Source organism: Jaculus jaculus, chromosome 10, assembly GCF_020740685.1.
Source record: "Jaculus jaculus isolate mJacJac1 chromosome 10, mJacJac1.mat.Y.cur, whole genome shotgun sequence".
NCBI classification, from domain to species: domain Eukaryota; kingdom Metazoa; phylum Chordata; class Mammalia; order Rodentia; family Dipodidae; genus Jaculus; species Jaculus jaculus.
Window position 1 is genome coordinate 109,476,415 of NC_059111.1, and position 25,359 is coordinate 109,501,773.

The following is a 25,359-nucleotide window of genomic DNA, read 5'->3' on the forward strand; positions in this document are numbered from 1 at the left end:
TTCAGTTAAAAATAATAAAACAGGGGCTGGGGGGGATGGCTCAGTAGTTAAAGGTGCTTGTTTGCAAAGCCTGATGGCCTGAGTTCAACTCTCCAGTGCCCACATAAAGATAAATGCACAAAGTGGCACACGTCTCAGGAATTTGTTTGCAGTGACAAGGGCCCCTGGGGATCCCTTTCTCTCCCTCCTTGTAAATAAATAATAAAGAAACACACACACACACACACATATTTATAATTTTTTGGTTTTTCAAGGTAGGGTCTCACTCTAGCCCAGGCTGACCTGGCATTCACTATGTAGTTTTTTTTGCTTTTCAAAGTAGGGTCTCACTCTAATCCAGGCTGACCTGGAATTCACTATGTAGTTTTTTTTTGCTTTTCAAAGTAGGGTCTCACTCTAACCCAGGCTGACCTGGAATTCACTATGTAGTCTCAGGGCGGCCTCGAACTCACAGGAATCCTCCTACCTCTACCTCCTGAGTGCTGGGATTAAAGGCGTGTGCCACCACGCCTGGCTCACTCTCTCTTTTTTAGTCTGTGGGAGCAGCAGACATATAGCCCTACTGCTTCAAGGACCTTTAGGATTTGCATGACTGATTTTTCTCATGCTATACTAGCAAAACCTCAGTTTGAAGCAATTCTGCCTAACTTCTTTAGAGACACAGGCAGTACTTACATCCCAACACATCTCTTCAACCTGTGGGTTTGTGTATTAGACCCTGAGGATGGAGGCTGGAGAAGAGCCTCCTAAATCCTCCTTGGATCATGGAGGAGTTCTGAGAAGCATCCTGAAGGCAGCATGGAATGAGGATCACAAAGGGCCTCTGTGGAGAAAGATCTGCTGTGACCACTGCCCTCACCCCCAGTACATGAATGTCTCAATGTTACATACATTTTTATTAAAGTATCTTTCACAGTTATATTTCCAAGTCAAATGTTGTTCTTAAAAGCTTATCAGGAAAAGGGGTGGTGGTGGTGGTGCACGCCTTTAATCCCAGCACTTGGGAGGCAGAGGTAGGAGGATCACCATGAATTCTAGTTTACTCTGAAATACAGAGTGAATTCCAGGTCATCCTGGGCTACAGTGGGACCCTACCTCGAAAAAAAAAAAGCGTATGAGGGCTGGAGAGATAGCTTAGGTTAAGGCTGTTGCCTGCAAAGCCTGGGGACCCATGTTCAACTCTCCAGGTCCAATGTAAGCCAGATGCACAAGCTGATGAAGACATGCAAAGTCTCACATGTGCACAATATGTTTCACTTGTCTGGAGTTCAATTGCAGTGGCTGGAGGCGCTGGCATGCCAATTCTTTCTTTCACTTTCTCTTTCTTTCTTGCTCTCTCTCTCTCTCATAAAAAAATTACAAAAAGATAAAAAGCTTAATAATTCGGGGCATAGAAAGATGGCTCAATGGTTAAAGGGGCATGCTTGCAAAGTCTGCTGACCTAGGTTCAATTCCCCAGTACTCACGTAAAAGCAGATGTACAAATGACACACATGTCAGGATTTCGTTTGCAATGGCAAGAGCCACTTGTGAGCTCTCTTTCTCAAGTAAATAAAAAAATTTCTTTTTAAAGTTTTATCATTGGGCTGGAGAGAGGGTTTAGCAGTTAAGGCACTTGCCTGTGAAGCCTAAGGACTCAGGTTCAATTCCCCACTATCCACGTAAAACAAATGTGTAAGATGATGCATGTGTCTGGTGTTCATGTAAAGTGGCTGGAGGCCCTGGTGTACCCATCCTTTCTATCTCCCTCTATCTTTCTCCCTCTATCTCTCTGTCTTTCAAATAAACATATAAAGTATAATAAGCTTATCATTTAAAAACTCTATTCTTGGGCCGGAGAGATGGCTTAGCGGTTAAATGCTTGCCTGTGAAGCTTAGGACCCTGGTTCGAGGCCTGATTCCCTAGGACCCACGTTAGCCAGATGCACAAAGGGGTGCACACATCTGGAGTTCCTTTGCAGTGGCTGGAGGCCCTAGCATGCCCATTCTCTCTCTCTGCCTTTTTCTCTGTCTGTCACTCTCAAATAAATAAATAAAAATAAATTTAAAAATTCCATTCTTTGTATATTTTCATTTATATAGACGCAGCCATTTTCCACACTTGTTTTTTCTGCCCCCATCCTTCCTCTGGGGAAGTGAGATTATCTCACACAAAGACAGAGTGCACAAGCACACACAGGCCCAGGAGTAGACCAGAAGTCAACACAGGAGAAGACCGCTTGAACCCATCACTGATATTCAACCAAACCAGGGTCCAGTCTTCCTTCCAGGTTGATTCTACAACCTGGACTGTGGCAGGAAAATCAAGGTGGCCTTTTAGTGCTAAGATTAGGTACCAAAAAGCACTGGATATAGGGGGCACCTGGATTTGAACCAGGGACCTCTTGATCTGCAGTCAAATGCTCTACCCCTGAGCTATACCCCCTCCTGCAAATATGAGCTTTAATTATACCTTTTACTCCTAAACCACACCCACACGACCTAACCTAGTGTTGACACTTGAGGATGGAGTGCTCAGGAGTTATGAGGTCTGAGTCAGAGAAAATCTGTCACCTTTCTGTGTAACAAGGGATGGGCTCCCATCTATAGGAGCCCTGTGGCCTGACTCTTCTTAGCCTTCATCCTGGGGGGCAGAAAGGCACCTGGACAAGCAGTGACACTGGCTGTGAGATGGTCCTCAGAATCAAGGTTGGAGCCAGTTATGGTGGGGACCTACTAACAGAAAATGTTCATGACTGAAATATCTGTACTGACACAGGTGATTACAGAGGCAGGCCTGACCATCGTAGGCCTATATTTGGTCCAAGGTACCCCCTATACAGCTACAAAAGTACTATCTTGGGGCTGGAGAGATGGATTAGCAGTTAAAGCACTTGCCTGCAAAGCCTAAGGACCCATGTTCAACTCCCCAGATCTCATGTAAGCCATACGCACAAGGTGATGCATGCACAAAGTCAAACATGCGCACAAGGTGGCACATTGAATCTGGAGTTTGATTGCAGTGGCTGGAGACCCTGGTGCATCAATTCTCTCATAAAAATGTACAAACTGAAGCCGGGCATGGTGGCACATGCCTTTAATGCCAGCATTCGGGAGGCAGAGGTAGGAGGAGTGAGCCATGAGTTTGGGGCCGCTCTGAGAATACAGAGTGAATTCCAGGCCAGCCTGGGCTAGAGTGAGACTCTACCTCTAAAAAAAAAAAAAAAAGTACAAACTGTTCCTTGGGTGAATTGAATGAGCATCTTTTCATTCCAGGTAGGGTGCTGATGACAGACCAAAGACACACACTCATGCAAGTCTGGTTGACTGAATTAGAGAACTATGGTGGTTACTTTCACGAGCATTGCTGAGGGGTTAACTGAATGAATGTAACTGACCCAAACACAGTTGCATCACCAAAAAGCCAATATCAGTGTGGGTGATGACAAAGAAAAATGGATTCCCTACAGCCCAGCCAGTAGGGAGTTTCCTCTCTCCACCAGTCCTCACTGCTTAGGTAACATTAGGGAGGAGCTCTGTGCGTTCTCCTGTAATTTCCTAAACTGCTTGAGTCTTGTAAGTTTCCTTAGCTTTTTTTATTTTTAAATTTTTTAAATTTACAAATTCCATGATTATAAACAATCTGTCATGGTAATTCCCTCTCTCCTCCCACTTTCCCCTTTGAGTGCTCCATCATATCCCCTCCCCCTCTCAATCAGTCTCTTTTTTATTTTGTTGTCATCATCTTTTCCTCCTATTACGATGGCCTTGTGTAGGTAGTGTCAGGCACTGTGAGGTCATGGATGTCCAGGCCATTTTGTGTCTGGAGGAGCACGTTGTAAGGAGTCCTACCCTTCCTTTGACTCTTACATTCTTTCTCCCACCTCTTCCGCATTAGACCCTGAGCCTTGGAAGGTGTGATAGAGACATGTCAGTGCTGAGCACTCCTCTGTCACTTCTCAGCACCATGATGCCTTCTGAGTCATCCCAAGGTCCCAGCTATCTGAAAAGAGAAGGTTCTCTACCAAAGGTGAGAGTAGCATTCATATATGGGTTTGAATATTAAAAGAAGTGCTTACTGGGCAATTCGGTGAGCATGGTATATACATTTAGCCAGCCAGCAGCAGCTGTTAACACCTTTAGGACTCATGACTACCCCTGTTTTAAGTTTTCAGTATCAGGGATGTATTCCCTCCCATGGAGCGGGCCTCCAGTCAAATTAGAGGGCAGTTGGTTTCCCCCATGACAGATGTGCCACTATTGCACCCATTGGCTCATTTGGCCTGGCTGGCAAATATAAGGCTTGCAGTGTCCACTGTGGAGTATCTTCATTGCTGATTTCTCTCTTTCCCATTGAACTTCATGCAGTGTGGCTTTTTCTAGCTATCTGTCAGCTGGTCTACCTGGAGGAGGTTTTCAGCTTAGCTCCAGCAGGATTTCTCAGTGGCCTTGCAGCTCAAGTATGTGGAGTCTTCAGCAATAGGGTCTTACCATCTACTTCTGGTAGGAAACCAAGGGCCTCAGCAATGGCCTGTAATGTTTTGGGGGCATCAGGGACCTCCATGGCCAAACTCACTGGAAGGTATCCCATCCCTGGCACTGAAAATTTTTCTAGTAACAATCTATGGCTCCTGTGTGTTCCATTATATCCTGTTAGAATTTGATAAGCCCTCCCTCCACCTTTCTTTTATTCAATCTCTTCTCATGACCTCACTTAGGCCTTTTCACCCCATTAATCTGTTCTTCTACTTACAAAAATACAATATCATCCTATTAAGTCCCCTCTCCTTCCCTTTCTATTCCCTTTATATCTCCTTTCTAGCTTACTGGCTTCTGCTACTGAGTTTTCTTCCTACTCACATAGAAGTCCAATCATTTGCAGCTAGGATCCACATATGAGACAGAACATGTGACACGTGGCTTTCTGGGACTGGGTTATCTCCCTTACTATAATCCTTTCCAGATCCACCCATTTTTCCTACAAATTTCATACCTTCATAGAACTCCATTGTGTAAATGTGCCACATCTTCATTATCCACTCATCAGTTGAGGGACATCTAGGCTGGTTCCATTTCCTAGCTATTGTGAGTAGAGTGGCAATAAACATGGTTGAGCAAGTTATCTCTAAGGTAGTGAGATGAGTCCTTAGGATATATGCCTAGGAGTGGTATAGCTGGGTCATATAATTGATCTATTTTTAGCTGCCTCAGGAATATTCACACTGATTTCTACAATGGCTGGATCAGATTGCATTCCCACCAACAGTGTAAAAGGATTCCTCTTTTTCCACATCCTTGCCAGCATTTATGGTCATTTGTTTTCATGATGGTAGCCAATCTGACAGGAGTGAGATGGAATCTCAATGTAGTTTTAATCTACATTTTCCTGATAACTAGGGATGTAGAACATTTTTTAGATGTTTATATGCTATCTGTATATCTTCTTTTGAGAACTCTCTATTTAGTTCCATAGCCCTTTTTTTTTTTTTTTTTAAAGCTGCTGAATCATCCAAGTTTAATTCATTTCTTTTTCTTGTCACATTCTGGATATTTCACTGCATTCACTTTTGAAGCATTTTGTGGTTACACATTGCTACAAAACAGTTCTAATAATTACAGGTATTTCAGAGAACACAACATCCCCTGATGGGCCTGGAATAGACACAGATCTTATAAATTGGTTGCAACTACAAGGAGTGGATGCAAATACAATCAAAAAGGTAAATTTGTGATTCAAAAGCATTTTTATGCTACTGTTGAAAAGCTTCTCTCATATATTTAATCTTTTTCAGATTGTTGAAGAGGATTATACACTTTCAGATATTCTTAATAACATCACTAAGGAAGACCTAAGAGGCCTTAGACTACGGTAAGCACTTCCAGTTTTGTGTGAATACGCTCTTAAATGAAGTAGAAAACAAAAGGTTTTCTGCCTCTCCTTGAACTCTATTTCCTATGTCTTAGAAAGTACACTACTCATCTCTGTCCAAACTCAGTTCTAGCTTTAAGGTGGGAAGAAGGCATGAGGCACTACAAGGTCCTTTACATAGCAGCCATGCACAAGTAGACCTTGAAGAGAACGTACTTTTGCTTTAAGTTAAGAGATTACATTTTGATGAGCAGATGGCAAATGAATGATAAATGCTAAAGCTTTTGCCACAATAGTGATTCTCTTGTTTTGCAGTGGTGGTGTCCTCTGTAGACTCCGGCATGCAGTCTCCCAGCACAGAAGACAGGCTCAAGAGTCTTCACAGTGATAGACGATTAGGTGTCATCAGACACTTACGCTGAGGAGTGAGCCAATACGCTGTTTGTGGTTAAAGCTTCTGTTCATGACCCCAAAAATTCCGAGTGTGCACAGAAACACCCTTGCTCATTTAATTCAAGCATTTAAAGACTCTCCTTACTGATACAGTTTAAAAACATCTTGCTGTTTATCAACATGATTAAAGATGTACAGAATTGTGTGTTAGTGACTGTTTTGATATCCCAGCACATTAGAAATTAATGTTTCATTCAAAGTCACTCTACCTTTTATCAATCACTGGGTATAAGAGGCTGGGAGTTGTTTTAGTGTACGTAGTAATAAATAAACATGATAAAAATGTGCCTTGTAATAGAAATATGACTTGTTTGTTGAAATGTATAAATGGAAAAAACTAAATTATTTTGTCTCTGACATGATTGAGAAGTAGTCTTACTTTCAAATGGAACAATTATTTCATCGCATCCTTGCTTGTTTCTCCACAGGCAGGGATGTCCTTTATAATGAGGGAAGGCTTAACTGTCTTAACTAGATATACACCAACCCAATATTCTTTGACGTGAAATACATCAATTTTAAAATATACAAACTACATGCAATTACTCTTTTATTTAATTTACATATTAGTCTTAATGAAACTTTACAATAGACTTTGTCTGGATATTACCTGTCTTTAAAATTGAAAGCACAAAGAGTTCTTTACAGTTGGCAACAAACATCCATTGAATACAGTCTCCCATTAACTGACAGACTTGAACTTGATCCATTGGTTGGCACCACGCACTTCAAAGGGTGGATCACTGCTGTAGATGTGGTATCCTAGTTCCTCCAAAGGCGGCTCCGGATCAGCTGTGGCAAACTGAGCAGCATCCTCAATTTCTTTCCTCACTTCAACATCAATTTCCTTCAATTCTTCAACACTGGCAAGGTTGCTGTTCACCATTCTATCCTTGAGAAGCATAATCGGGTCACTCTTACTTCTTACCTCCTGGATTTCTTCTCGGGTGCGGTAACTGACTCCAGGGTCACTCATACTGTGTCCATGGTAACAGTAAGTCTGCAGCTCCATCAGGATGGGCCCCTTCCCAGATCTACGATGGGCAGCCGCAAACTTTGTTGCCTCTCGGACACACAAGATATCCATTCCATCTACCCTTATCCCAGGAATAAAATCTCCTCTCTTGTAGTAATCCGTGCTGGCTGCTGCTCTCAACTGACGTTCCCATTCCATATCGGTTATTCTCACAGATGAAAATACAAGGCAATTTCCATAATGCTGCCATATTGTATGCTTCAAATATCTGACCTTGATTAGCAGCACCATCACCATATAATGTCAAACAGACTTCGTCTTTTCCATTATACTTGCAAGCCAGGGCAATCCCTGCTCCCAGGGGCACCTGAGCTCCAACGATGCCATTGCCCCCGTAGAAGTTCTTGGCGTACATGTGCATTGAGCCTCCTTTCCCTTTAGCACAGCCTCCTCTTCGTCCTGTTAGTTCAGCAAGAATCTCTCTGACAGAAAGGCCCTGAGTAAAGGTGAAGCCGTGAGCACGATAGGTTGTGATGAGATGGTCTGTGGGGTTTATACCGGCCTCCGGGCCTACACAGCAGGCTTCCTGACCATCACACAGGTGACAGAAACCACGAATAATTTTCTGCTTATACAGCTGGTCTGCCTTCAGCTCCATTCGACGCACAGTCTGCATCATCCTGCAGTATTTGAGCCCATCCTCCCGGGTGAGCACTGTGGTCACTGGAGGGCCCTCTTCCAGCCGGTGAAGGTCACATTTCTTAATTTCAAATGTAGCCTCATTTGCAAAGTTATGGGGTGCCACTAGCACTCTGCTTGCCGGCTTCTGAGCAGCACCGGACAACACGCGAGACACCGCGGTGAGCATCTTCCTCATGGGGCGCGGGCAGCGGCTCGCAAAGACTCGAAAGGACCGGTTCCGGCGCCCCTAAGTCTCCTTCCCATAGCCCATTTTTTAATTGCTTTGTTTGATTTTTTATTATTTAATTTTTTGACTTCTTTGTATATCCTAGATATTAATCCTCTATCAGATATATAGCTGGCAAAGATTTTCTCCTATTCCTGTAGGTTCCCTCTTTACTCTATTCACAGTGTCTTTTGCCATACAAAAGCTTTGTAATTTTCTGAGGTTCCACCAGTTAATATATGGTTTTATTGCCTGAGCAATTGGAGTTATATTCAGAAAGCCTTTGCCAAGACCAATATGTTGAAGGGTTTCCCCTACTTTTCCCTTCAGCAGTTTCAGGGTTTGGGATCTGACATTGAGGTCTTTGATGCATTCGAACTTAATTCTTGTGCATGGAGAGAGATAAGGATCTATTTTCATCCTTCTACAGATACATATCCAGTTTTCCTAGCACCATTTGCTGAAGATGTTGTCTTTTCTCCAATGAGTACTTTTGGCATTTTTTTTTAGAATACCAGGTGGATATAGCTACCTGGACTTACATCTGGGTCCTCTATTCTGTTCCATTGATCTGCATGTCTGCTTTTGTGCCAGTACCATGATGTTTTTGTTACTATGGCTCTGTAGTATAGATTAAAATCTCCACCACCAGCCTTATTATTATTTTTTTTTTTTAAGTTTTTAGTTTTTCGAGGTAGAGTCTCACTCTAGCCCAGGATGACCTGGAATTCACTATGGAGTCTCAGGGTGGCCTTGAACTCACAATAATCCTCTTACCTCTGCCTCCCAAAGGGTGGGATTAAAGGCATGTGCCACCACGCGTGGCTTCCACCAGCTTTATTTTTGTTGCTCAAAATTGTTTTAGATCCTCGAGGGTTTTTGTGCTTCCAAATGAATTTTTGGATTGGCTTTTCTATTTCCATGAAGAATACCATTGGAATTTTGATGGGGATTACATTAAACGTGTAGATTGCTTTTGGTAAGATTGCCATTTCCACAATATTGATTCTTCTGATCCAAGAACAAGGGATGTCTTTCTATTTCCTAGTGTCTTCTGCAATTTCTTTCTTGAGTGTTAAAAGTTTTCATTGTAGAGATCTTTCACTTCCTTGGTTAGGTTTATTCTAAGGTACTTTATTATTTTTTTTTGATGCAATTGTGAATGGGAATGATTCCTATGAAATCATAAGTAGCCTTTATTATGTTGAGACATGTTCCTTCTAATCCCAGTTTCTTTTTTTTTTTAATGTTTTTTTTGTTTCTTTTTATTTATTTATTTGAGAGTGACAGGCAGAGAGAAAGAGGCAGACATAGAGAAAGAATAGGCACACCAGGGCCTCCAGCCACTGCAAAGGAACTCCAGATGCATGTGCCCCCTTGTGCATCTGGCTAACGTGGGTTCTGGGGAATCAAGCCTTGAACCAGGGTCCTTAGGCTTCACAGGCAAGTGCTTAACCACTAAGCCATCTCTCTAGCCCTAACCCCAGTTTCTGTAGTACTTTTATCATGAAGGTATGTTTGATTTTGTTGAATGCTTTTTCTGCATCTAATGAAATGATCATGTGATTTTTGTCCTTCAGTCTATTTATATAATGTATTACATTTATCTATTTGCATATGTTGAGCCATTCCTGCATCTCTGGGATAAAGCCTACTTCATCAGGGTGAATGATCTTTCTGATATATTCTTGTATCCTGTTTGCCAATATTTTGTTGGGAATTTTTGCATCTATGTTCATGAGGGAGATTAGTCTGTAATTTTCTTTTTTTGTTCTATCGTTGCCTGGTTTTGATATCAGGGTGATGCTAGCTTTGTAGAAGTAGTTTGGTAGGATTCCTTCTTTTTATATCTTATGGAAAAGTTTAAGAAGCATTGGTGTTAGTTCTTCCATGAAGGTCTGGTAAAATTCATTAGTGAATCCATTTGGGCCTGGACTTTTTTTAGTTGGAAGATTTTTTTTTTTTTTTTTTTTTGAGGTAGTGTCTTGCTCTAGTTCATGCTGACCTGGAGTTCATTATGTAGTCTCAGGCTGGCCTTGAATTCATGGCAATCCTCCTGCCTCTGCCTTCTGAGTGCTGGTTTTAAAGGCATGTGCAACCACACCTGGAAAGTTTATAGATTTTTAATAATTGCTTGGGTCTTCATACTTGTTATAAGTCTATTTAACTGGTTAATACTTGTTATAAGTCTATTTAACTGGTTCATTTAATTTAGGTTGGTCATATAAATCAAGGAAATCATCCCTTTCTTTCAGATTTTCCAATTTAGTGGAGTATATGTTCTTGTATGTCCCTGTGATTTTTTTAATTTCTCTGGTATCTGTTGTGATGGTGACTTTTTCATCTCTAGTTTTATTAATTTGTGTGTCTTCTCTCTTTCTTTTGGTCATATTTGCTAAAGGTTTATCAATCTTGTTTATCCTTTCAAAGTACCAACTCTTTGTTTCATTGATTCTTTGGACTTTTTTTTTTGCATTCTATTTCATTAATCTCTGCCCTAATCTTTTTTTATTTCTCCACATCTACTGACTTTTGGTTTGCTTTGTTCTTCTTTTTCCAAGGCTTTAAGGTGAAGCATCAAGTTGTTTACTTGTGACCTTTGTAACTTCTTAGAAGAAGGCACTTAAAGCTATAAATTTCCCTTGCAGGACTATCTTCATTGTGTTCCAAAGGTTTTGGTGTGTTGTGTTCTCATTATCATTTGACTCTATGAAATTTTTGATTTCCATCTTGATTTCTTCATTGACCCATTCATCATTTAGTAGTGTATTGTTTAGTTTCTATGATTTTGTGTACACTCAATAGCATTTACTTCTTTATTTATTTTTTGGTTTTTCAAGGTAGGGTCTCACTCTAGCCCACGCTGACCTGGAAATCACTATGGAGTCTCAGGGTGGCCTCGAACTCACAGCAATCCTCCTACTTCTGCCTCCTGAGTGCTGGGATTAAAGGTGTGCACCACCATGCCTGGCTGCTCTATAGCTTTTGTTGCTATTGATTTGTAGTTTGATCCCATTGTGATCAGATAGAGTGGAAGGAATTATTTCAATTTTCCTGCATTTGTTAAGATTTGTTTTGTGTCCTAATATATGGTCTATTTTAGAGAATGTTCCATGTGCTGCTGAAAAGAATGTGTATTCTGCAGCATTTGGATGAAATGTCCTGTAGATATCTGTTAGGTCCCTTTGTTCTATGACCTCATTTAATCCAGATACATCTCTGTTTATTTTTTGCCAGATGACCTGCCAATTGATGAGAGTGGGATGTTGAAGTCACCCACTACAACTGTGTTTGGTGTTATCTGTGATCTTAGTTCTAATAGCATTTGTTTGATGGAAGTTGGGAGCCCTCATGTTAGGTGCATATGTTTGGAATTGTAATGTCCTCTTGTTAGAGTGTGCCTTTAATAAATAGAAAGTGACCTTCCTTATGTTTCCTAACTAATGTTGGAGTGAAGTTTGACTTGTCAGATATTAGGATAGCAGCCCCTTTTTGTTTTCTAGGCCCATTTACTTGAAGCACTGTTTTCCAACCTTTCACAGTAAGATAGTGTGCATCATTTGTTGAAAGGTGAATTTCTTGGGGGCAACAAATTGAAAGATCCTGCTTTTTAACCCAGTCTGCAAACCTATGTCTTTTGCGTGGGGCATTGAGGCCATGGTTATTGAGTTATTATTGAAAGGTGTATATTTATTTTTGCCATTTTTATTGTTTTGTAGTTCTTCTGGTTTTACCTTTGCTCTCTTGTATTAACTAGTATTTGAGTACAGTTTGTTCTTTTCAGGTTACTTATATGTGTGCTTTTCTTTGTCTTCAGCATGGAGGATTCTTTCAAGTATTTTCTGTAGAGCTGCTTTTGTCTTCAAATATTTCTTTAGCCTGCTTTTTTTGTGGAATATCCTTATTTCTCCATCTGTTTGAATGGATAGCTTTGCAGGATAAAGTAACCTTAGTTGACAGTTGTTATCTTTCCAAACTTACATCATTCCAAGCCCTTCTGGCTTTTAAAGTTTGTGTTGAGTAATCTGCTGTTATCCTGATGGGCTTGCCTTTGTATGTGACTTGATTTTTCTCTCTAACTGATTTCAATATATTTTCTTTGGTTTGTATGTTTGGTAGCTTAATTATATGGTGAGGAGAGGTCCTTTCCAGGTTTTGTCCGGTTGGTGTTCTAAAGGATTCCTGTATCTGCATTGGCACCTCTTTCCCAATTTGAGGGAAGTTTTCTTCTATGCTTTTGTTGAAAATGCCTACTATGCCTTTGGAGTGAAATTCTCCTCCTACTATACCCTGAATTCTTACGCTTGATCTTTTCATAGTATCCTGAATATCTTGAAAATTTCCATTAATACTTTCCTATTAATTTGTCTTTCTCTTAGTTGAACTGTATTAGATCTGCCACCTGGTCTTCTAGCTTAGATATTCTGTCCTCTCCTTCATCCATTCTACTTGTGACATTTTCTATGGATTTTTTTTATTTCATTGACTGTGTTCTTCATTGCTAATAATTCTGACTGGTTTTATTTATTATTTCTATTTCCTCCTTTATGTCTTGCATTGACCTCCTTATTTCATTAAATTGGTTTCCCGTGTCTTCTTTTATTCCTTTGATTTCCTTTTTCACTCCTTTGATTTCCTCTTTGATTTCTTTGAGCATATTTATAGTCATTCTTTTGAAATATTTCTCAGGAATTTTCTCTAACTCATTCTCATTGGAGGCCATTTCTGATGCATTAATACTTTTTGGATTTATATTGTCTTGATTTTTTGTGTTTCTTGTGTTATAGTGTACATAGTTTTGCACCTTGGATTAATTTAATGCTTGGATTTTCTAATTAGCTGTGGTTTTATTAAATGTATCAATCAATCTGATATTATATATCTTCAGGATAGGAGCTTAAGGTGCTAGGTGTGGCTCTTAAGACTCTTACAGTAACTACAAAAGTGACCTTAGATGTTTGGTTTGCCTGCTATGAGAGTATGCAAGTAGGCTGAGTGGAACAAAATATAGGCAGATTCTAAAATTTAAGTAAGCAATGTACTCATTCAATGAAAAACAGCACAGAGTATTTATACAAGAGTACATATTATGACAACCAGATCCTCTAACATTTGTTAAAGTCACAGTCCCTTAAGATGTGTATTGCCGCACACCCTTAATTCTGTCAATTAGGAGGCTAAGATTTCTTATCTGTTGAAGTTTCCAAGTTGGCTTGTGACCAAGTGAGACCCTCCCTAATGAACGATAGAAGATGTACTATACTAGACAAAGGCACTATAAATCAGGAAACAAAATATAGCTTATTTATGACTAGCAAATCTGACCATCCATAAGATTTAACATATAATTTATCCTGACAGGGAAGGTGCAATTAGCACTTCCTATTCAAGCATATATATCAGGCTTATTTTTTTTAGTTAATAGAGTTGGAGAATGAGCCCCTCCAGGAAAGAACTAGAAGTTGGAGCTGAAGAGATGGCTTAGTGGTTAAGGCGTTTGCCTGCAAAGCCAAAGGATCCCAGTTGGATTCTCCAGGACCCATGCAAGGAGGCGCATGCATCTGGAGTTCATTTGCAGTGGCTGGAGGCCCTAGTGTGCCCATTCTCTCTCTCCATCTGCCTGTTTCTCTTAAATAAATTAAAAAAAAAAAACAAAAAACTAGAAGTAGATTTAGGAATCCCCAATTGCTAAAGTACCAAGACTAACGTAGGTCAAGGGCCATGAATATTAAAGAACAATCCCATGAGACCACAATGAGGCCTATTTGATGTAGAGCAAGACACTTCCCGTCGTTCTTTGCCACCTCCTCAGCCAGCCGAGCGCCTGTGTCTGCTGTTGCCGCAGCGCTGTTAGACTCCCACCCTCCCTCCTTCCCTCCTCCTTCTTCCTTTTCTTCCTCTCCCCACCCCCTCTGGTTTCCCTCTCATTCCTAAGGGAATTTTGTCAGGCCTCACTTTTGGAGCATTGGCCACCTTCTCCCAGCCTGAGATGGGGAGACACTGACTTCTCCTTGCACAGCGCCATCTAAGCCCTCCGTCTCTCTGGCTGGGAACAGGTTTGACTGCCAAGCATTGTGGAAGTACACATTGACAGGAAGGACAGCCCAGGCACCTTGCACTGCCAGAGGCTTAGTCAGGGTGACAGGCCCTTAAGGAGAAGTAAACCTGGATCTTCCTTGAATGTGACAATAAGGCAATTCCAGTCCTGGGGCTAAAATTGTCAGAAAGTCCCTACTCATCAATATAGTGGCTGCTGACTGATCAGGACACCAGTCGGCCACCGTCCTCTGTCCGTTGTTCTCCCAACTTCCTAAGCCCCCAACTTCCTTAGAACTTTGTCAGGCTTCTCATTGTTTTCCCCATGTCCTGATTCTCCTCAACTCCCTAGTATATAGGTAGCCTTCCCTTAGCCTACAACTATCTCACCTTACCTCGTCATTTATTAAAGACTCCAGATGTGTTTAGTAGACCTGTCAAGTCTGTCTGTACCTGTCTGATGCCTGATTTCCATACAAGTCATCATTTGGACGCTATCGAAACCTATACAAAAAGCTACTGCAGTCAATCATACGGGCCAGCAATTCCTTCAAGTCCTCTCCCCTCCCACTCTGGGAACCTAGTGGTGTCTGTTTCTAAGAAACCTTGCCTGCATGACTTGCTTCTGTTTCCCTTCACTGTTACATGGGACTGGGGGACAAAGAACTCAAGGGCCTCTAGCCTGGGGAGTGTATTCGTGATTGTTGAGTATCTGCCACCCTAACCCCCAAGATAAGCCCCCAAGAGCTGAGAAAGGCTCCTTTGCTCTCAAAACCTGTAACACCAACACATTATGCAAGTGCAACGAACTTCAGAGAGGCTGCGACCGGCTGTGGGCTGACGCTGGGAAGGTGAGAAGAAAGCCTCTGCAGTCCCGGTGTTTTGGTCACTGGGTGACCGCAGCAGATGTGAAACATGTCCAGGGACATGCCTGCAAGCCCTGCGTGTGGAAAGTAGTGAGGAGACCACGCCTGAGATCCGCAGCCTCAGCTGACTGGGCTTGGGCCTGAATGTGCATCTTTTTGCAAAAAAAAAAAAAAATAAATAAATAAATAAAAATTTACTTACTTACTTACAAACAGACAGAAAGGTAGGGAGAGAGACAATGGGCGTACCAGGGCCTCCAGCCGCTGCAAACGAACTCCAGGTACATATACGACTTTGTGCATCTGTCTTTACATGAGTGCTAGGGAATCAAGCCCAAGCCACCAGACATTACAAACAAGAGCCTTAACTGCTGAGCCATCTCTCCAGCCCATGGATGTGCATCTTTAGGCGGCTCATCATCCCAGCCTCAGATGGGACCTCATTATTTCACACTGTCACTCACTAACTCTGCAAACAGGGAGTTTGTGACATCCCTGCTATCCGTGTGAATATACTATGAAAGGATACTGGCCTCACCACTGAAAGTTTAGTCCAAATTAGGACAACCAATGACTACAGATTTTCACAGACGCTCAGCAGAGGCCTGGGGGTCGGGGCAAAGGAGCACCCCCCCTGGGAGTCTCGTGGAGCTTCCCGCAGTGATGACAAGGCCATCCTGTCAGAGGGAGAAGCCACTCCGCAAGGCCACAGGCCTCGTGCAGGTCGGGTCACCTGCAGGGAGTCAGCCTGCCATCACTACCTTGGGGCACAGCTGAGCCATGGAATGAGTGACTCGCACCTGCCTGGGCCTCACGCTGAGCCTCCTGCCAGGGAAGAGGACACAGATGGAGCCTGAGCAGAATCCAGACCTCAAAGGGAACACAGTGCAGTGTGCATCTGGGTCACAGCTGGGAGCCACGGGCCAACATGGGTGACTGGAGCCACTATTTAGCTCTATGCAAAAGCTTTAGTTTTGCATCCAAGCATCTAAAGGAAACACCAGCAAGGGGGCACCCGGATTTGAACCGGGGACCTCTTGATCTGCAGTCAAATGCTCTACCCCTGAGCTATGCCCCCACCTGCTCATGCATATCTAATAAGCACTCTAACCCTGCACGGCCCCTCCCAGTGCTCAGCACCCATCCTGCTCTCAGGCTGGCACCTGCCATCAGCCTCTTCTTCCTATGAGGCCCAGCCTGGAGCCATGTGTGCTCCAAACTCTCACCTCCTCAGGACCACCTCTCCGTCCTGGCCCCTTCTGGAGCGTGAGCACGAAAGCGATGGTTCCTGCAGCCTGACCATCCTGACTGGGGAGACCCAAAGAGCTGGCTGCCCGCCTGACATTTGGGGGTGGGAGAGGGCAGCACACAGAATCAGTGAAGGGCTAGAGCGAATGGACCCCTCTGCTTCATGGTCAGAATCAATTACGAAACATGCCTGCCTCATTCCCAGACCCTCAAAGCCTCATCTAATGCCAGCCCTGGATCTTGTGGTCTGCATTAATTCTTGACAGGATCCTTGTCTTCCAGAAACTGTGAAATCAATGGACTGACTGGGGCTGGAGAAATTAAATGGCTCTGCCAGTACAATGCTTCTCCTGCTGGCATGAGGACCCAATTTTGGATCCCTAGAACCCATGTAAGAAACCTGGCATGGCAGCGCACATTTGTAAACCAGGCACTAGGGGGCAGAGATGAGCAGAGCCCGCTGATACTCTGGTGTTGGTTCCTTAAGGTAATGTCTCATTCTAGCCCAGGCTAACCTGAAATTCACAATGTAATCGCAGGCTGACCTCAAACTCACAGTAGTTCTCCTACCTTGGCCTCTTGAGTGCTGGGATTAAAAGTGTGCATCACCACTCCTGGTGATCCACTGGATCTGTGTCCAGTGAGCTTTCTGAATCAGGGAGCTCTTGATTCAGTGAAAAGTCTATGTCTCAGAAAACAGCGTAGAGAGTGATTCAGGAAGACACTTGGCCTCAGCTTACAAGTGCATCATCACGTGTGTATACGCAAATAATCACTTCACACACACACACACACACACAAGGACTTCCATCGACACATATGTATACCAACAATTGAACACAGGGGAAACCTGCCTGTCACAGAAACTGGTTTGTAACCTTCACGTGGAAGGTGAAAGTGGCCATCCTCACCTGTGACCTTCTGCTCTAGCTCAGGCTGCCCTAGACGCCGATTTCCGTATTTCCCGGATGTGCGCAGTCACAGGATGGGGTGCACTACTCCATTCCCCAGTGACCCAGAGCAATAAGCATTGCGGCCAGGGCGATACTGGCTAGGGTGGGCAGAGCTCCAACTCCCCACCACACCATAACTGGGCGTGGCTTTACACTTCTGACAGCCAGGAGCTTCTTTGCCTTGGCTGCCATGGCAACAGGGAACCAGAGCTGCCATCTATTGGCACTCGGTCACTCCCCCTTCCTAGGCTGACGACCTCTCCTGATTGGTCCCCATGATTTTCACATTATTTGCATGCACCTAACCAATCAGGGCCCTCTGTATCTGCACAGACATCCTCTCTATCCCACAGCATTGGGCCTCTCACCCTCTCCCAGGCAAACGCCGCTGTCCACTGAAGCCCCTTGTGCTTAGGCTGCCGGACCTGCTCCTGCCTCACAGGCTGGAGAGGCTCTCCAAGCCGGGACCTGCTTCTACTCCTGGCACCTGGTCCTGCACCCACAGTCTAGCGCCCCCAGCTCCTGTCTGACAGTGCCCACAGTCTGGGCTGTCACTTTGATGGGGCCCCTTGTGGCTGGCGTCCCCAGTTTGCCAAGGGTTTCAAACTGTGACTCTCCACAACAGCAGTGCTTGGTATCCTGGTGCCACCAAGGGGACTGCAGAGCAGCCACTCCCACCTCGTGCCCTCTCGGTTGGCATCCTATTGCCACTGAAGTTCAGAGCTTTCACTCAGTTCTGCTCTCCTGTGAGTAAAGTCCTCTCTTCTCCTCTGTTGTCACCTGTCTCTGTGCTTCATTCTTCACCGCGAGGACACCAGCACCCCAGGGAAGACTGATTTATTTTCTCAGCAGTAGGAGGGGATGCTCCTTGATGAGGAGACCCCCGGTCACCTGGGAGGGGCTCTCTCTCATCATCCTGCCCCGTGACACATGGCTCCACACTCTGAGACGCTCCCTTCTCCATCACCCTCCTGCACAATTTCTGAAGAAGTCATTAGAAAATGTGTGCTTTTAGGACACTTAGCAATCTCCTTGGCTAATCCCCTCCTGTAGAACGTCAGGGGCCCAGAGGTCCCTTTAACTTCTCAGACAGTCTCAGTCATGTGAGTCCACTTCTAAATGCTTTGTCCACAACACAGCTCCTTGGTGGGCCAGGTCTTCCTGCCCCTGCAAATGAACTCCAGATGCATATGTTACTTTGTGCACACCTGCATGGGGAATCAAACCCTGGCCATCAGGCTTTCCAAGCAAGTGACTCTTGTTTTGAGAGAGAGAGAGAGAAACAGAGAGAGGGAGAGAGGGAGAGAGAGGGAGAATTAGAATACCAGGGCCTCAGCTACTACAATAGAACTCCAGAGACTTGTGCCACTTGTGTGTGTAGCTTACATGGGAGTTGAACCTGGGTCCTTAGGCTCCGCAGGCAAGTGCCTTAACCACTAAGCCATCTCTCCAAGCCAAAGGACCTAGGTTCGATTCCCCAGGACCCACGTTAGCCAGATGCACAAGGGGACACATGTGTCTGGAGTTCGTTTGCAATGGCTGGAGGACCTGGCATGCCCATTCTCTCTCTCTTTCTCCCCCTCTTTCTCTGTCAAATAAATAAATTAATTACTTAAAATAAAGTATTTTTTTAAAAAAATCATCAGAATATTTTTTTGAAACAGAGTCTTACATGTCCCAGGCTGGCTTTAAACTCACTATGTAGCTGAGGATGGCCTCGAACTCCTGATCTTCCTGCCTCATCATCCCAGGTGCTAGGATTGCAGGCATGCATTACCACACCCTGCTCAGAATCTTTTTGACGTTGCATTCCTCCTTGGCTCAGTAATGCATTTGGGCACATCAGATGACTATAGGACAGTCCACATTCTTATGACATCTTTTCCTTTTGAGAGGATCTACCTGGCCTCAACTGATGATATCATTCATCTCAACAAATGAAGTTCAAGCCAAATGGAAGAGTTGATCTGTTGCTACAGTCTTGACCACTTATGAAGTTTATGGGCTGTCTGTTTTTCCTAGAGTGATGGAAATTAGGCACACATGAACACATATGAGTCCCAAAAGCCATGGGAACAGTAATATATGTCTGCTGCTCCCATAGACTGAGGAAAGGATGTGCAGACAGGCAAGCAGAGGGTCTGGTTGGGGACATTGTGATCCGTAAAAGGATTTCTCTTGGGTGAGATTAAAGAGAATTCAGTGTTAACTAACTCTATGGAGATAAGTAGAAACTTCAAATGTATTATAGGAGTGCTATGCATAATATGAATACGAAAGGTCGTTATTAGAGACTTGACATAGGACAGAGCCACAGCTCAGGAATAAAGCAACTGGCTTTGGTTCAGTAAGATCTCTTGTTTGAGTCTGGGTGCCTCATTCCCAATGGGTCGTGTTTTATTGTGTGTATGTGTGCGTGCGATGATTTTTTAACTCAGAGGAGACATTTCTCACATTCATTATGCTTCTATGTTATCATTCCAATTACGTTCTAAGCAGAGAGGAAAGCCACAGGGCCGCACTGGAGCACTGTCGGGTGGATGGAAGCTGCCTCCACTCCCTTTCTGTAGTCTCGACGTCCCTCCAGTTCTCGGGGTCTGGCTCTCCTCCCTTTGCATATTTCTATTTTTTCAGACTATTTGCTTCTCAAAGAAAAGGAAGGGAATGTGATGAGGAATTCTCGTGGGTATGTCCAGGGCAGGTGAGCTCGCTATAGGCAGAGCGAACCTGCCAGGAGCAGGCAGGAGCGGCTGTCCCCAACGTGTCTCCCTCCTTCTTCCCCCCGCAGCAGTCTGGGCGCGGGTGGTCAGACCAGGAGAGACGGCCTCCAGAGCCAGCTTGTCTGCAGAAGGTGGACGGTTCCTCTGTGAACCGCTTTCCCCAGGCCAGAGCCCGCACTTCCCACACGCTTCAGCTTCGAGGACACGGTCCTGGTGCCGTCTCCCAGGTGGGAGGGGCTCTGGGGCTGATGCTGACCACACAGACTAGACTGGAGAAGGTCGGAGTTACAGCAACTGTCCTCGTGGAAGCTGGAGTGGCGTGGCTGGGGGTCCAGGCAGGAGACCGTTGGCAGCTCATGGTTACATCAGAATGGCATGGGCGTGGGCTGGGGTTCGCAGGCTGCTCCTCTGCTTCCTGGCTGAAGTCCCCACTCAAGGACAGGCCTGGGAAGCTCTGGAGCAGAGGGAAGGAGTCTCACCAGTCAGGTCTGGCAACTTCTCTCTCCAAAGTAGCTCTGAAGGGAACCTGTGATTAAACTTCATAGGTCTATATACTTCCACACTGAAAGTTACTAACTAAGTTCCATTGCTACGACAGGGGGTATAGCTCAGGGGTAGAGCATTTGACTGCAGATCAAGAGGTCCCTGGTTCAAATCCAGGTGCCCCCTTGCTCACATTTGGTTTTAGTGACTAAATTATCAATTCTTTTTTGGCAAGCCTTCAGTGAAATTTCAAGGCTTCTGTTTTTGTTGGCATCTAGTCAACTCAAGACTCTCAGTGCAATAGGGTTCCACTACTGTCCCTTTTATCCACAGGCCTTATCTTCCAGACCCTATTGTAATCCCCAGGGCTCTGAAGACCACTTTGGCCTGGAACTCCACTGCTCATTATTACTGGGCAGACACAGTGGCTGTCAAATGCTAAAATTTGGAGTTCCCCTCTCACTCATGTCCTTCCTTTTTTTGTCCCTCCTCAACCATTCCAACTTCGTCCCATGCTCCCCATCAAGGAGGAATGGCTTGGCATGGTCCAGCCACCACCAAGTGATGAGCTGCACTGGGAATATCCACACTGCCAGGGAGGCCGTCTGTGGGCACAGGAGGCCCTGCTGACAGGAACGGGCTAACGTGGAGGCGAGCACGTGCTGGTGGCAGGAGCGGCGCGGGCATGCCTCGCCCGCCGGTGTCCACGTCTTCTGGTGAGGAGGTGCCCGCAGTGCTCCGTGCTCTGAGTCGGGATGGCTTGCTCCTTGCATCTGTGTGACGACAGTAGTGGGATGTTGTCAAAGGTTCCCGGAGGTGTCTGATTGGGTCCCAGGGTAACACGTCCAGGAAGCTCACTGCTGGGGGCGCCGTGGAGACTGCTATTGAGAGCGGGGAGACAGCGGCTCCGGAGAACGCAGACACAGCAAGTATTCTTGGGCTTACCGAATGCAGAGGAGAAAACATTGACTGAATGAGCTATTTGTGCTAGGCTTTTCTTTGTTTTAAAGGGTACTGCAGCTGGGTGTGGTGGCCCACGCCTTTTCAAAGGTAGGTGGATCACCGTGAGTTTGAGGCCACCCTGAGACTACATAGTGAAAGGGTGCTGCAAGGAAAGTTTGACTTCCAGTGAGAACTGCATGGAATGTGAACAGAGTTCAGAAGCAGTCAGAGGTCTAAGATTTGCATTGTTGGTAAAAGGAAATGGGTCTCTCCATGAGGGAGGCCTTGACTACATCACTATAGCAAAGAAATTCCAATGATATTCTGGTAAATCAAGACTGTGGGAACAGCCCACCTCCAAAGTGTGGTTCAAGTGCCATTTCTTTAGACCACTGATATAATAAGGTGATGCCAAGTGGATCCTCTCAAGGTGTCCTAGAGAGATGTAGAACGTCTCATAGGCCCCTGATGTGCCCATAGAGTAAGTGAGGGGGCAAGTGAAGTCCAAAAGATTCTAAGCAGGGTGTGGTGGTACATGCTTGTAATTCCAGCACTGGGGAGGGGGAGTCAGGAAGATCAGGAGATCATCCCTAGTTACACAGTGAGTTTAAGATTACTGGGGAATATGTACGTCCTGGTCTCAACAAAACAATGTTTCTGATCATGGTTTTTCAAAAATGGAATTTAATTCACAGGAAACCCACAAGTTTTCCCATGAATTAAATTCCAGGTAGGGTCTTACTGTGGCTCAGGATGACCTGGAATTCAGCATGTAGTCTCAGGGTGGCCTTGAACTCGTGGTGATCCTCCTACCTCTGCCTCAGGAGTGCTGGCATTAAAGGTGTGTGCCCCCACGCCCGGCTGCAATGAGGACTTTATGGACAGTAGAGCACAACTCAAATGGAAAAGCAGAAGTGCTGTTCCCAGCGGTAGTGGTATGCCAACTTAGAGGGCACCAAAGTGGTCAGTGACAGCTGTGCACTTTGACTTTTTGGTGGCAGCGGAATATCAGCCAGGAAGTCTAGTTCTGCAGTTCAAAACCCTGGGCAAATCTTGAGATACTAGCCAAGAGGTTGCCACTGAGTGTTACAACTCTATGCCCTTGGTAGCTGTGGATACCAGTCAAGAGGGGTCCTTTCAAAGTGGTAGCTCAGACCTGCTGGACCAGTGAGTTTGCAGACCACAAGCTCCTGGGCTGGGGTTAGATGCACTTCGAGATTCTGTGGATAGAGGCGAGCATGCTTTATAACTGAGTCTGACCAAGAAGTAGAGGAGGGCTGGAGAGATGGCTCAGTGGTTAAAGACTGTCGTTTGTGGCCAGTGTTACTGCTTGTCCAGGTAGCTATCTGTTCTTCTGAGTGAAGGCTGGGAAGATCAGGGCACAGGGTTCCTGTGGGGGAAACCCATCCCTTGTTACATAGAAGAGTGACAAGTTTTCTCTGACTCAGACCTCATTACTCCCTACAGCTCCATCCTCAAGTGTTAGTCAATGGGTTACAAACCCTGTGGTGTGCCTCTGGGAGTAAAAGATATAATTAACCCTCATGTTAGCAGGTGGGGGTATAGCTCAGGGGTAGAGCATTTGACTGCAGATCAAGAGGTCCCTGGTTCAAATCCAGGTGCCCCCTTACCCAATGGTTTTTGGTACCTAACCTTGGCATTAGAATGTCACCTTGATTTTCCTGCCAGGGCCCAGGTTTTAGAATCAGCCTGCAAGGAAGACTGGACCCTGGTTTGGTTGAATATCAGCAATGGTTTCAAATTGTTTTCTCCTGTGTGGACTTCTGGTCTACTCCTGGGCCTGTGTGGGCTTGTGCACTTTGTGTGGGATAGTCTCACCTGCCCAGAGGAGGGGAGGGGGAGCAGCAACTCCTCTTTAGGAACACCTCTGTTGCGTACAATCGAACTCCACATTCAGTCTCCCTTGAGTAGCAGAGTATGGTGAAGGGTTGGGAATTTCTCCCCTGAGGGGTTTGGATGAACTAGATTTGTGGATGAACTGGGTGTGAGACATAGAAAAAATATGTAATACACACAACTCTGAGTTCCATTCTGAGGGTTACTAAATGAGAAAAATGACAGACATAATAAAAAACTGCCCATGATGTCAGACAAGATTTTCCTCTAGGAAAGACCCTTCAAGTATTGATCACAATAGATAAACAGGGATTCTATCAAGTACATGAAAGTGCACGTCAAAGTATAATAGGACCAGAAAAAAGGTCTTAAAAAACTTTAAGAGAGAAGCGGGAAACAGGAACCAGCCATGGAATACCAATGGTAGTTAACTTTTTAATAGCAATGCTAGGAAACATCTTTCATAGGATGAAGGACTATGACTTGTACCTAATTTATGTCCATCCAGACTTCCTTTATTTATTTATTTTTTCCGAGGTAGGGTCTCGCTCTAGCTCAGGCTGACCTGGAATTCACTATGTAGTCTCAGGGTGGCCTTGAACTCACGGTGATCCTCCTACCTCTGCCTCCTGCGTGCTGGGATTAAAGGCGTGCGCCACTGCGCTCAGCCTCCCTCCAGACTTCTAATCAAGTATGGGTAGAATTACAGCAGCGTCGGACTTCAAGAGAATGAAAATCTCACCACTCACATTTCACAGAAGCCACTGGAGGAAGTCATCGACAACATAACGAAGGTGCTGTGTTGGTGTTAAAATGCACCCAAGGGTTGGAGAGATGGCTCAGTGCTTAACAGGTTTTTGCTTGCAAAGCCTGATGGCCCGGGCTTCACTTCCCCAGTACCCCCATGAAGTCAGACATACAAGATGGCACATGTGTCGAGTACATTTGCAGCAAAAGGAAGCTCTGATGCACCCTTTCTCTCCAATAAAGAAATAAATAAATGATATTTAAAATCAAACAAGCTGCATTCAAGCCTGGAAATCCAGCAGAGAGGCTTCCACACAGGAGAGAGGTGGAACCACAGTGTGTCTTGGTGAGATTGAAGAAGCCACGGGGCCTTGACTGTAGGCAGGCTTTCAAGGGCAACCAGGAATAAGGGAGCAGAACTTGGGTAGCTACTGGAAAACAGAACAAGGAAATATAAATTATCAAATGCTTTTATCCGTGGAATGCTTTTTGTTTTTTTTTCACTCTAGCCCAGGTTGACCTGGAATTCACAATCCTCCTACCTCTGCCTCTCAAGTGCTGGGATTAAAGGTGAGTGCCACCACACCTGGTTTGGAAATTATTTTTTAGAGAAATAGAAGTGTGTGAAGAATTTTGATATTTAAGGAAAATGAAGCATTTGAAAACACAGGCTGCCACCAGCTTCAGGAAAGGCCGAAAGTCCTACCAGACTGCCCTGTTCCGCTCAGTATGCCGTAGCCGGGCCATGAGCACTGTTCACTAGACATCATCACCACAGCGGAGATGAGAACCCAACCGAGCTGAGATAGAAACATACTGGAAAAACAAGAATAGAACACATGAATTATAGTCCTTCTCTACAAAAGTCTGAGAATGATTTCTAAACTGATTACATTAAACAAAGCACATGACACTTATTTTAAGTCCACACAGGATAGAGGACCAGAAGAAACAACCAAATCCATGGAAATGGCTGCTTCTATATAAATAAAGATATACAATGAATAAAGCTTTTTTTTTGTTTTTTTTTTTTTTACTTATTTATTTGAGAGAGGGAAAGATGTAAAGAGAAGAGAGAGAGAGACAGAAAGAGAGAGAATGGGTGCACCAGGGCCTCCAGCCACTTCAATGAACTCCAGGATGCATGCGCTCCCTTGTGCATCTGGCTAATGTGGGTCCTGGGGAATCAAACAGAGGTCCTTTAGCTTTGCAGGCAAGCACCTTAATCTCTCCAGCCCTGAATGAAGTTTTTAAAACCATGGAAAATGGCTGCTTCCATATAAAGAAAGATATGCAACAAATGAAGTTTCAAAATGATAAGCT

The 25,359-nt window shown here is 44.5% G+C and overlaps 1 protein-coding gene, 1 long non-coding RNA gene and 4 other non-coding genes across 6 annotated transcripts; 3 read left to right on the top strand and 3 right to left on the bottom strand.

Moving 5' to 3' along the window:
• Positions 1 to 2,353: 2,353 nt before the first annotated feature.
• On the bottom strand, positions 2,354 to 2,425 carry Trnac-gca. Its single transcript has one exon. It is a non-coding gene; the product is annotated as a tRNA-Cys (tRNA).
• A 1,528-nt stretch (positions 2,426 to 3,953) lies between these two features.
• On the top strand, positions 3,954 to 6,586 carry LOC123464117. The gene is made up of 4 exons (XR_006639367.1): positions 3,954 to 4,009; positions 5,599 to 5,699; positions 5,772 to 5,848; positions 6,164 to 6,586. It is a non-coding gene; the product is annotated as an uncharacterized LOC123464117 (long non-coding RNA).
• A 248-nt stretch (positions 6,587 to 6,834) lies between these two features.
• LOC101610619 (pyruvate dehydrogenase E1 component subunit alpha, somatic form, mitochondrial-like) lies at positions 6,835 to 8,200 on the bottom strand. The gene is given in 2 exon segments (XM_045161061.1): positions 6,835 to 7,458; positions 7,460 to 8,200. Coding segments are annotated over 2 exon segments (1,170 nt in total). The 5' UTR covers positions 8,155 to 8,200; the 3' UTR covers positions 6,835 to 6,983.
• A 7,892-nt stretch (positions 8,201 to 16,092) lies between these two features.
• Positions 16,093 to 16,164, bottom strand: Trnac-gca. The gene has a single exon. It is a non-coding gene; the product is annotated as a tRNA-Cys (tRNA).
• A 4,440-nt stretch (positions 16,165 to 20,604) lies between these two features.
• On the top strand, positions 20,605 to 20,676 carry Trnac-gca. The gene has a single exon. It is a non-coding gene; the product is annotated as a tRNA-Cys (tRNA).
• A 2,312-nt stretch (positions 20,677 to 22,988) lies between these two features.
• On the top strand, positions 22,989 to 23,060 carry Trnac-gca. Its single transcript has one exon. It is a non-coding gene; the product is annotated as a tRNA-Cys (tRNA).
• The last annotated feature ends 2,299 nt before the right edge of the window (positions 23,061 to 25,359 follow it).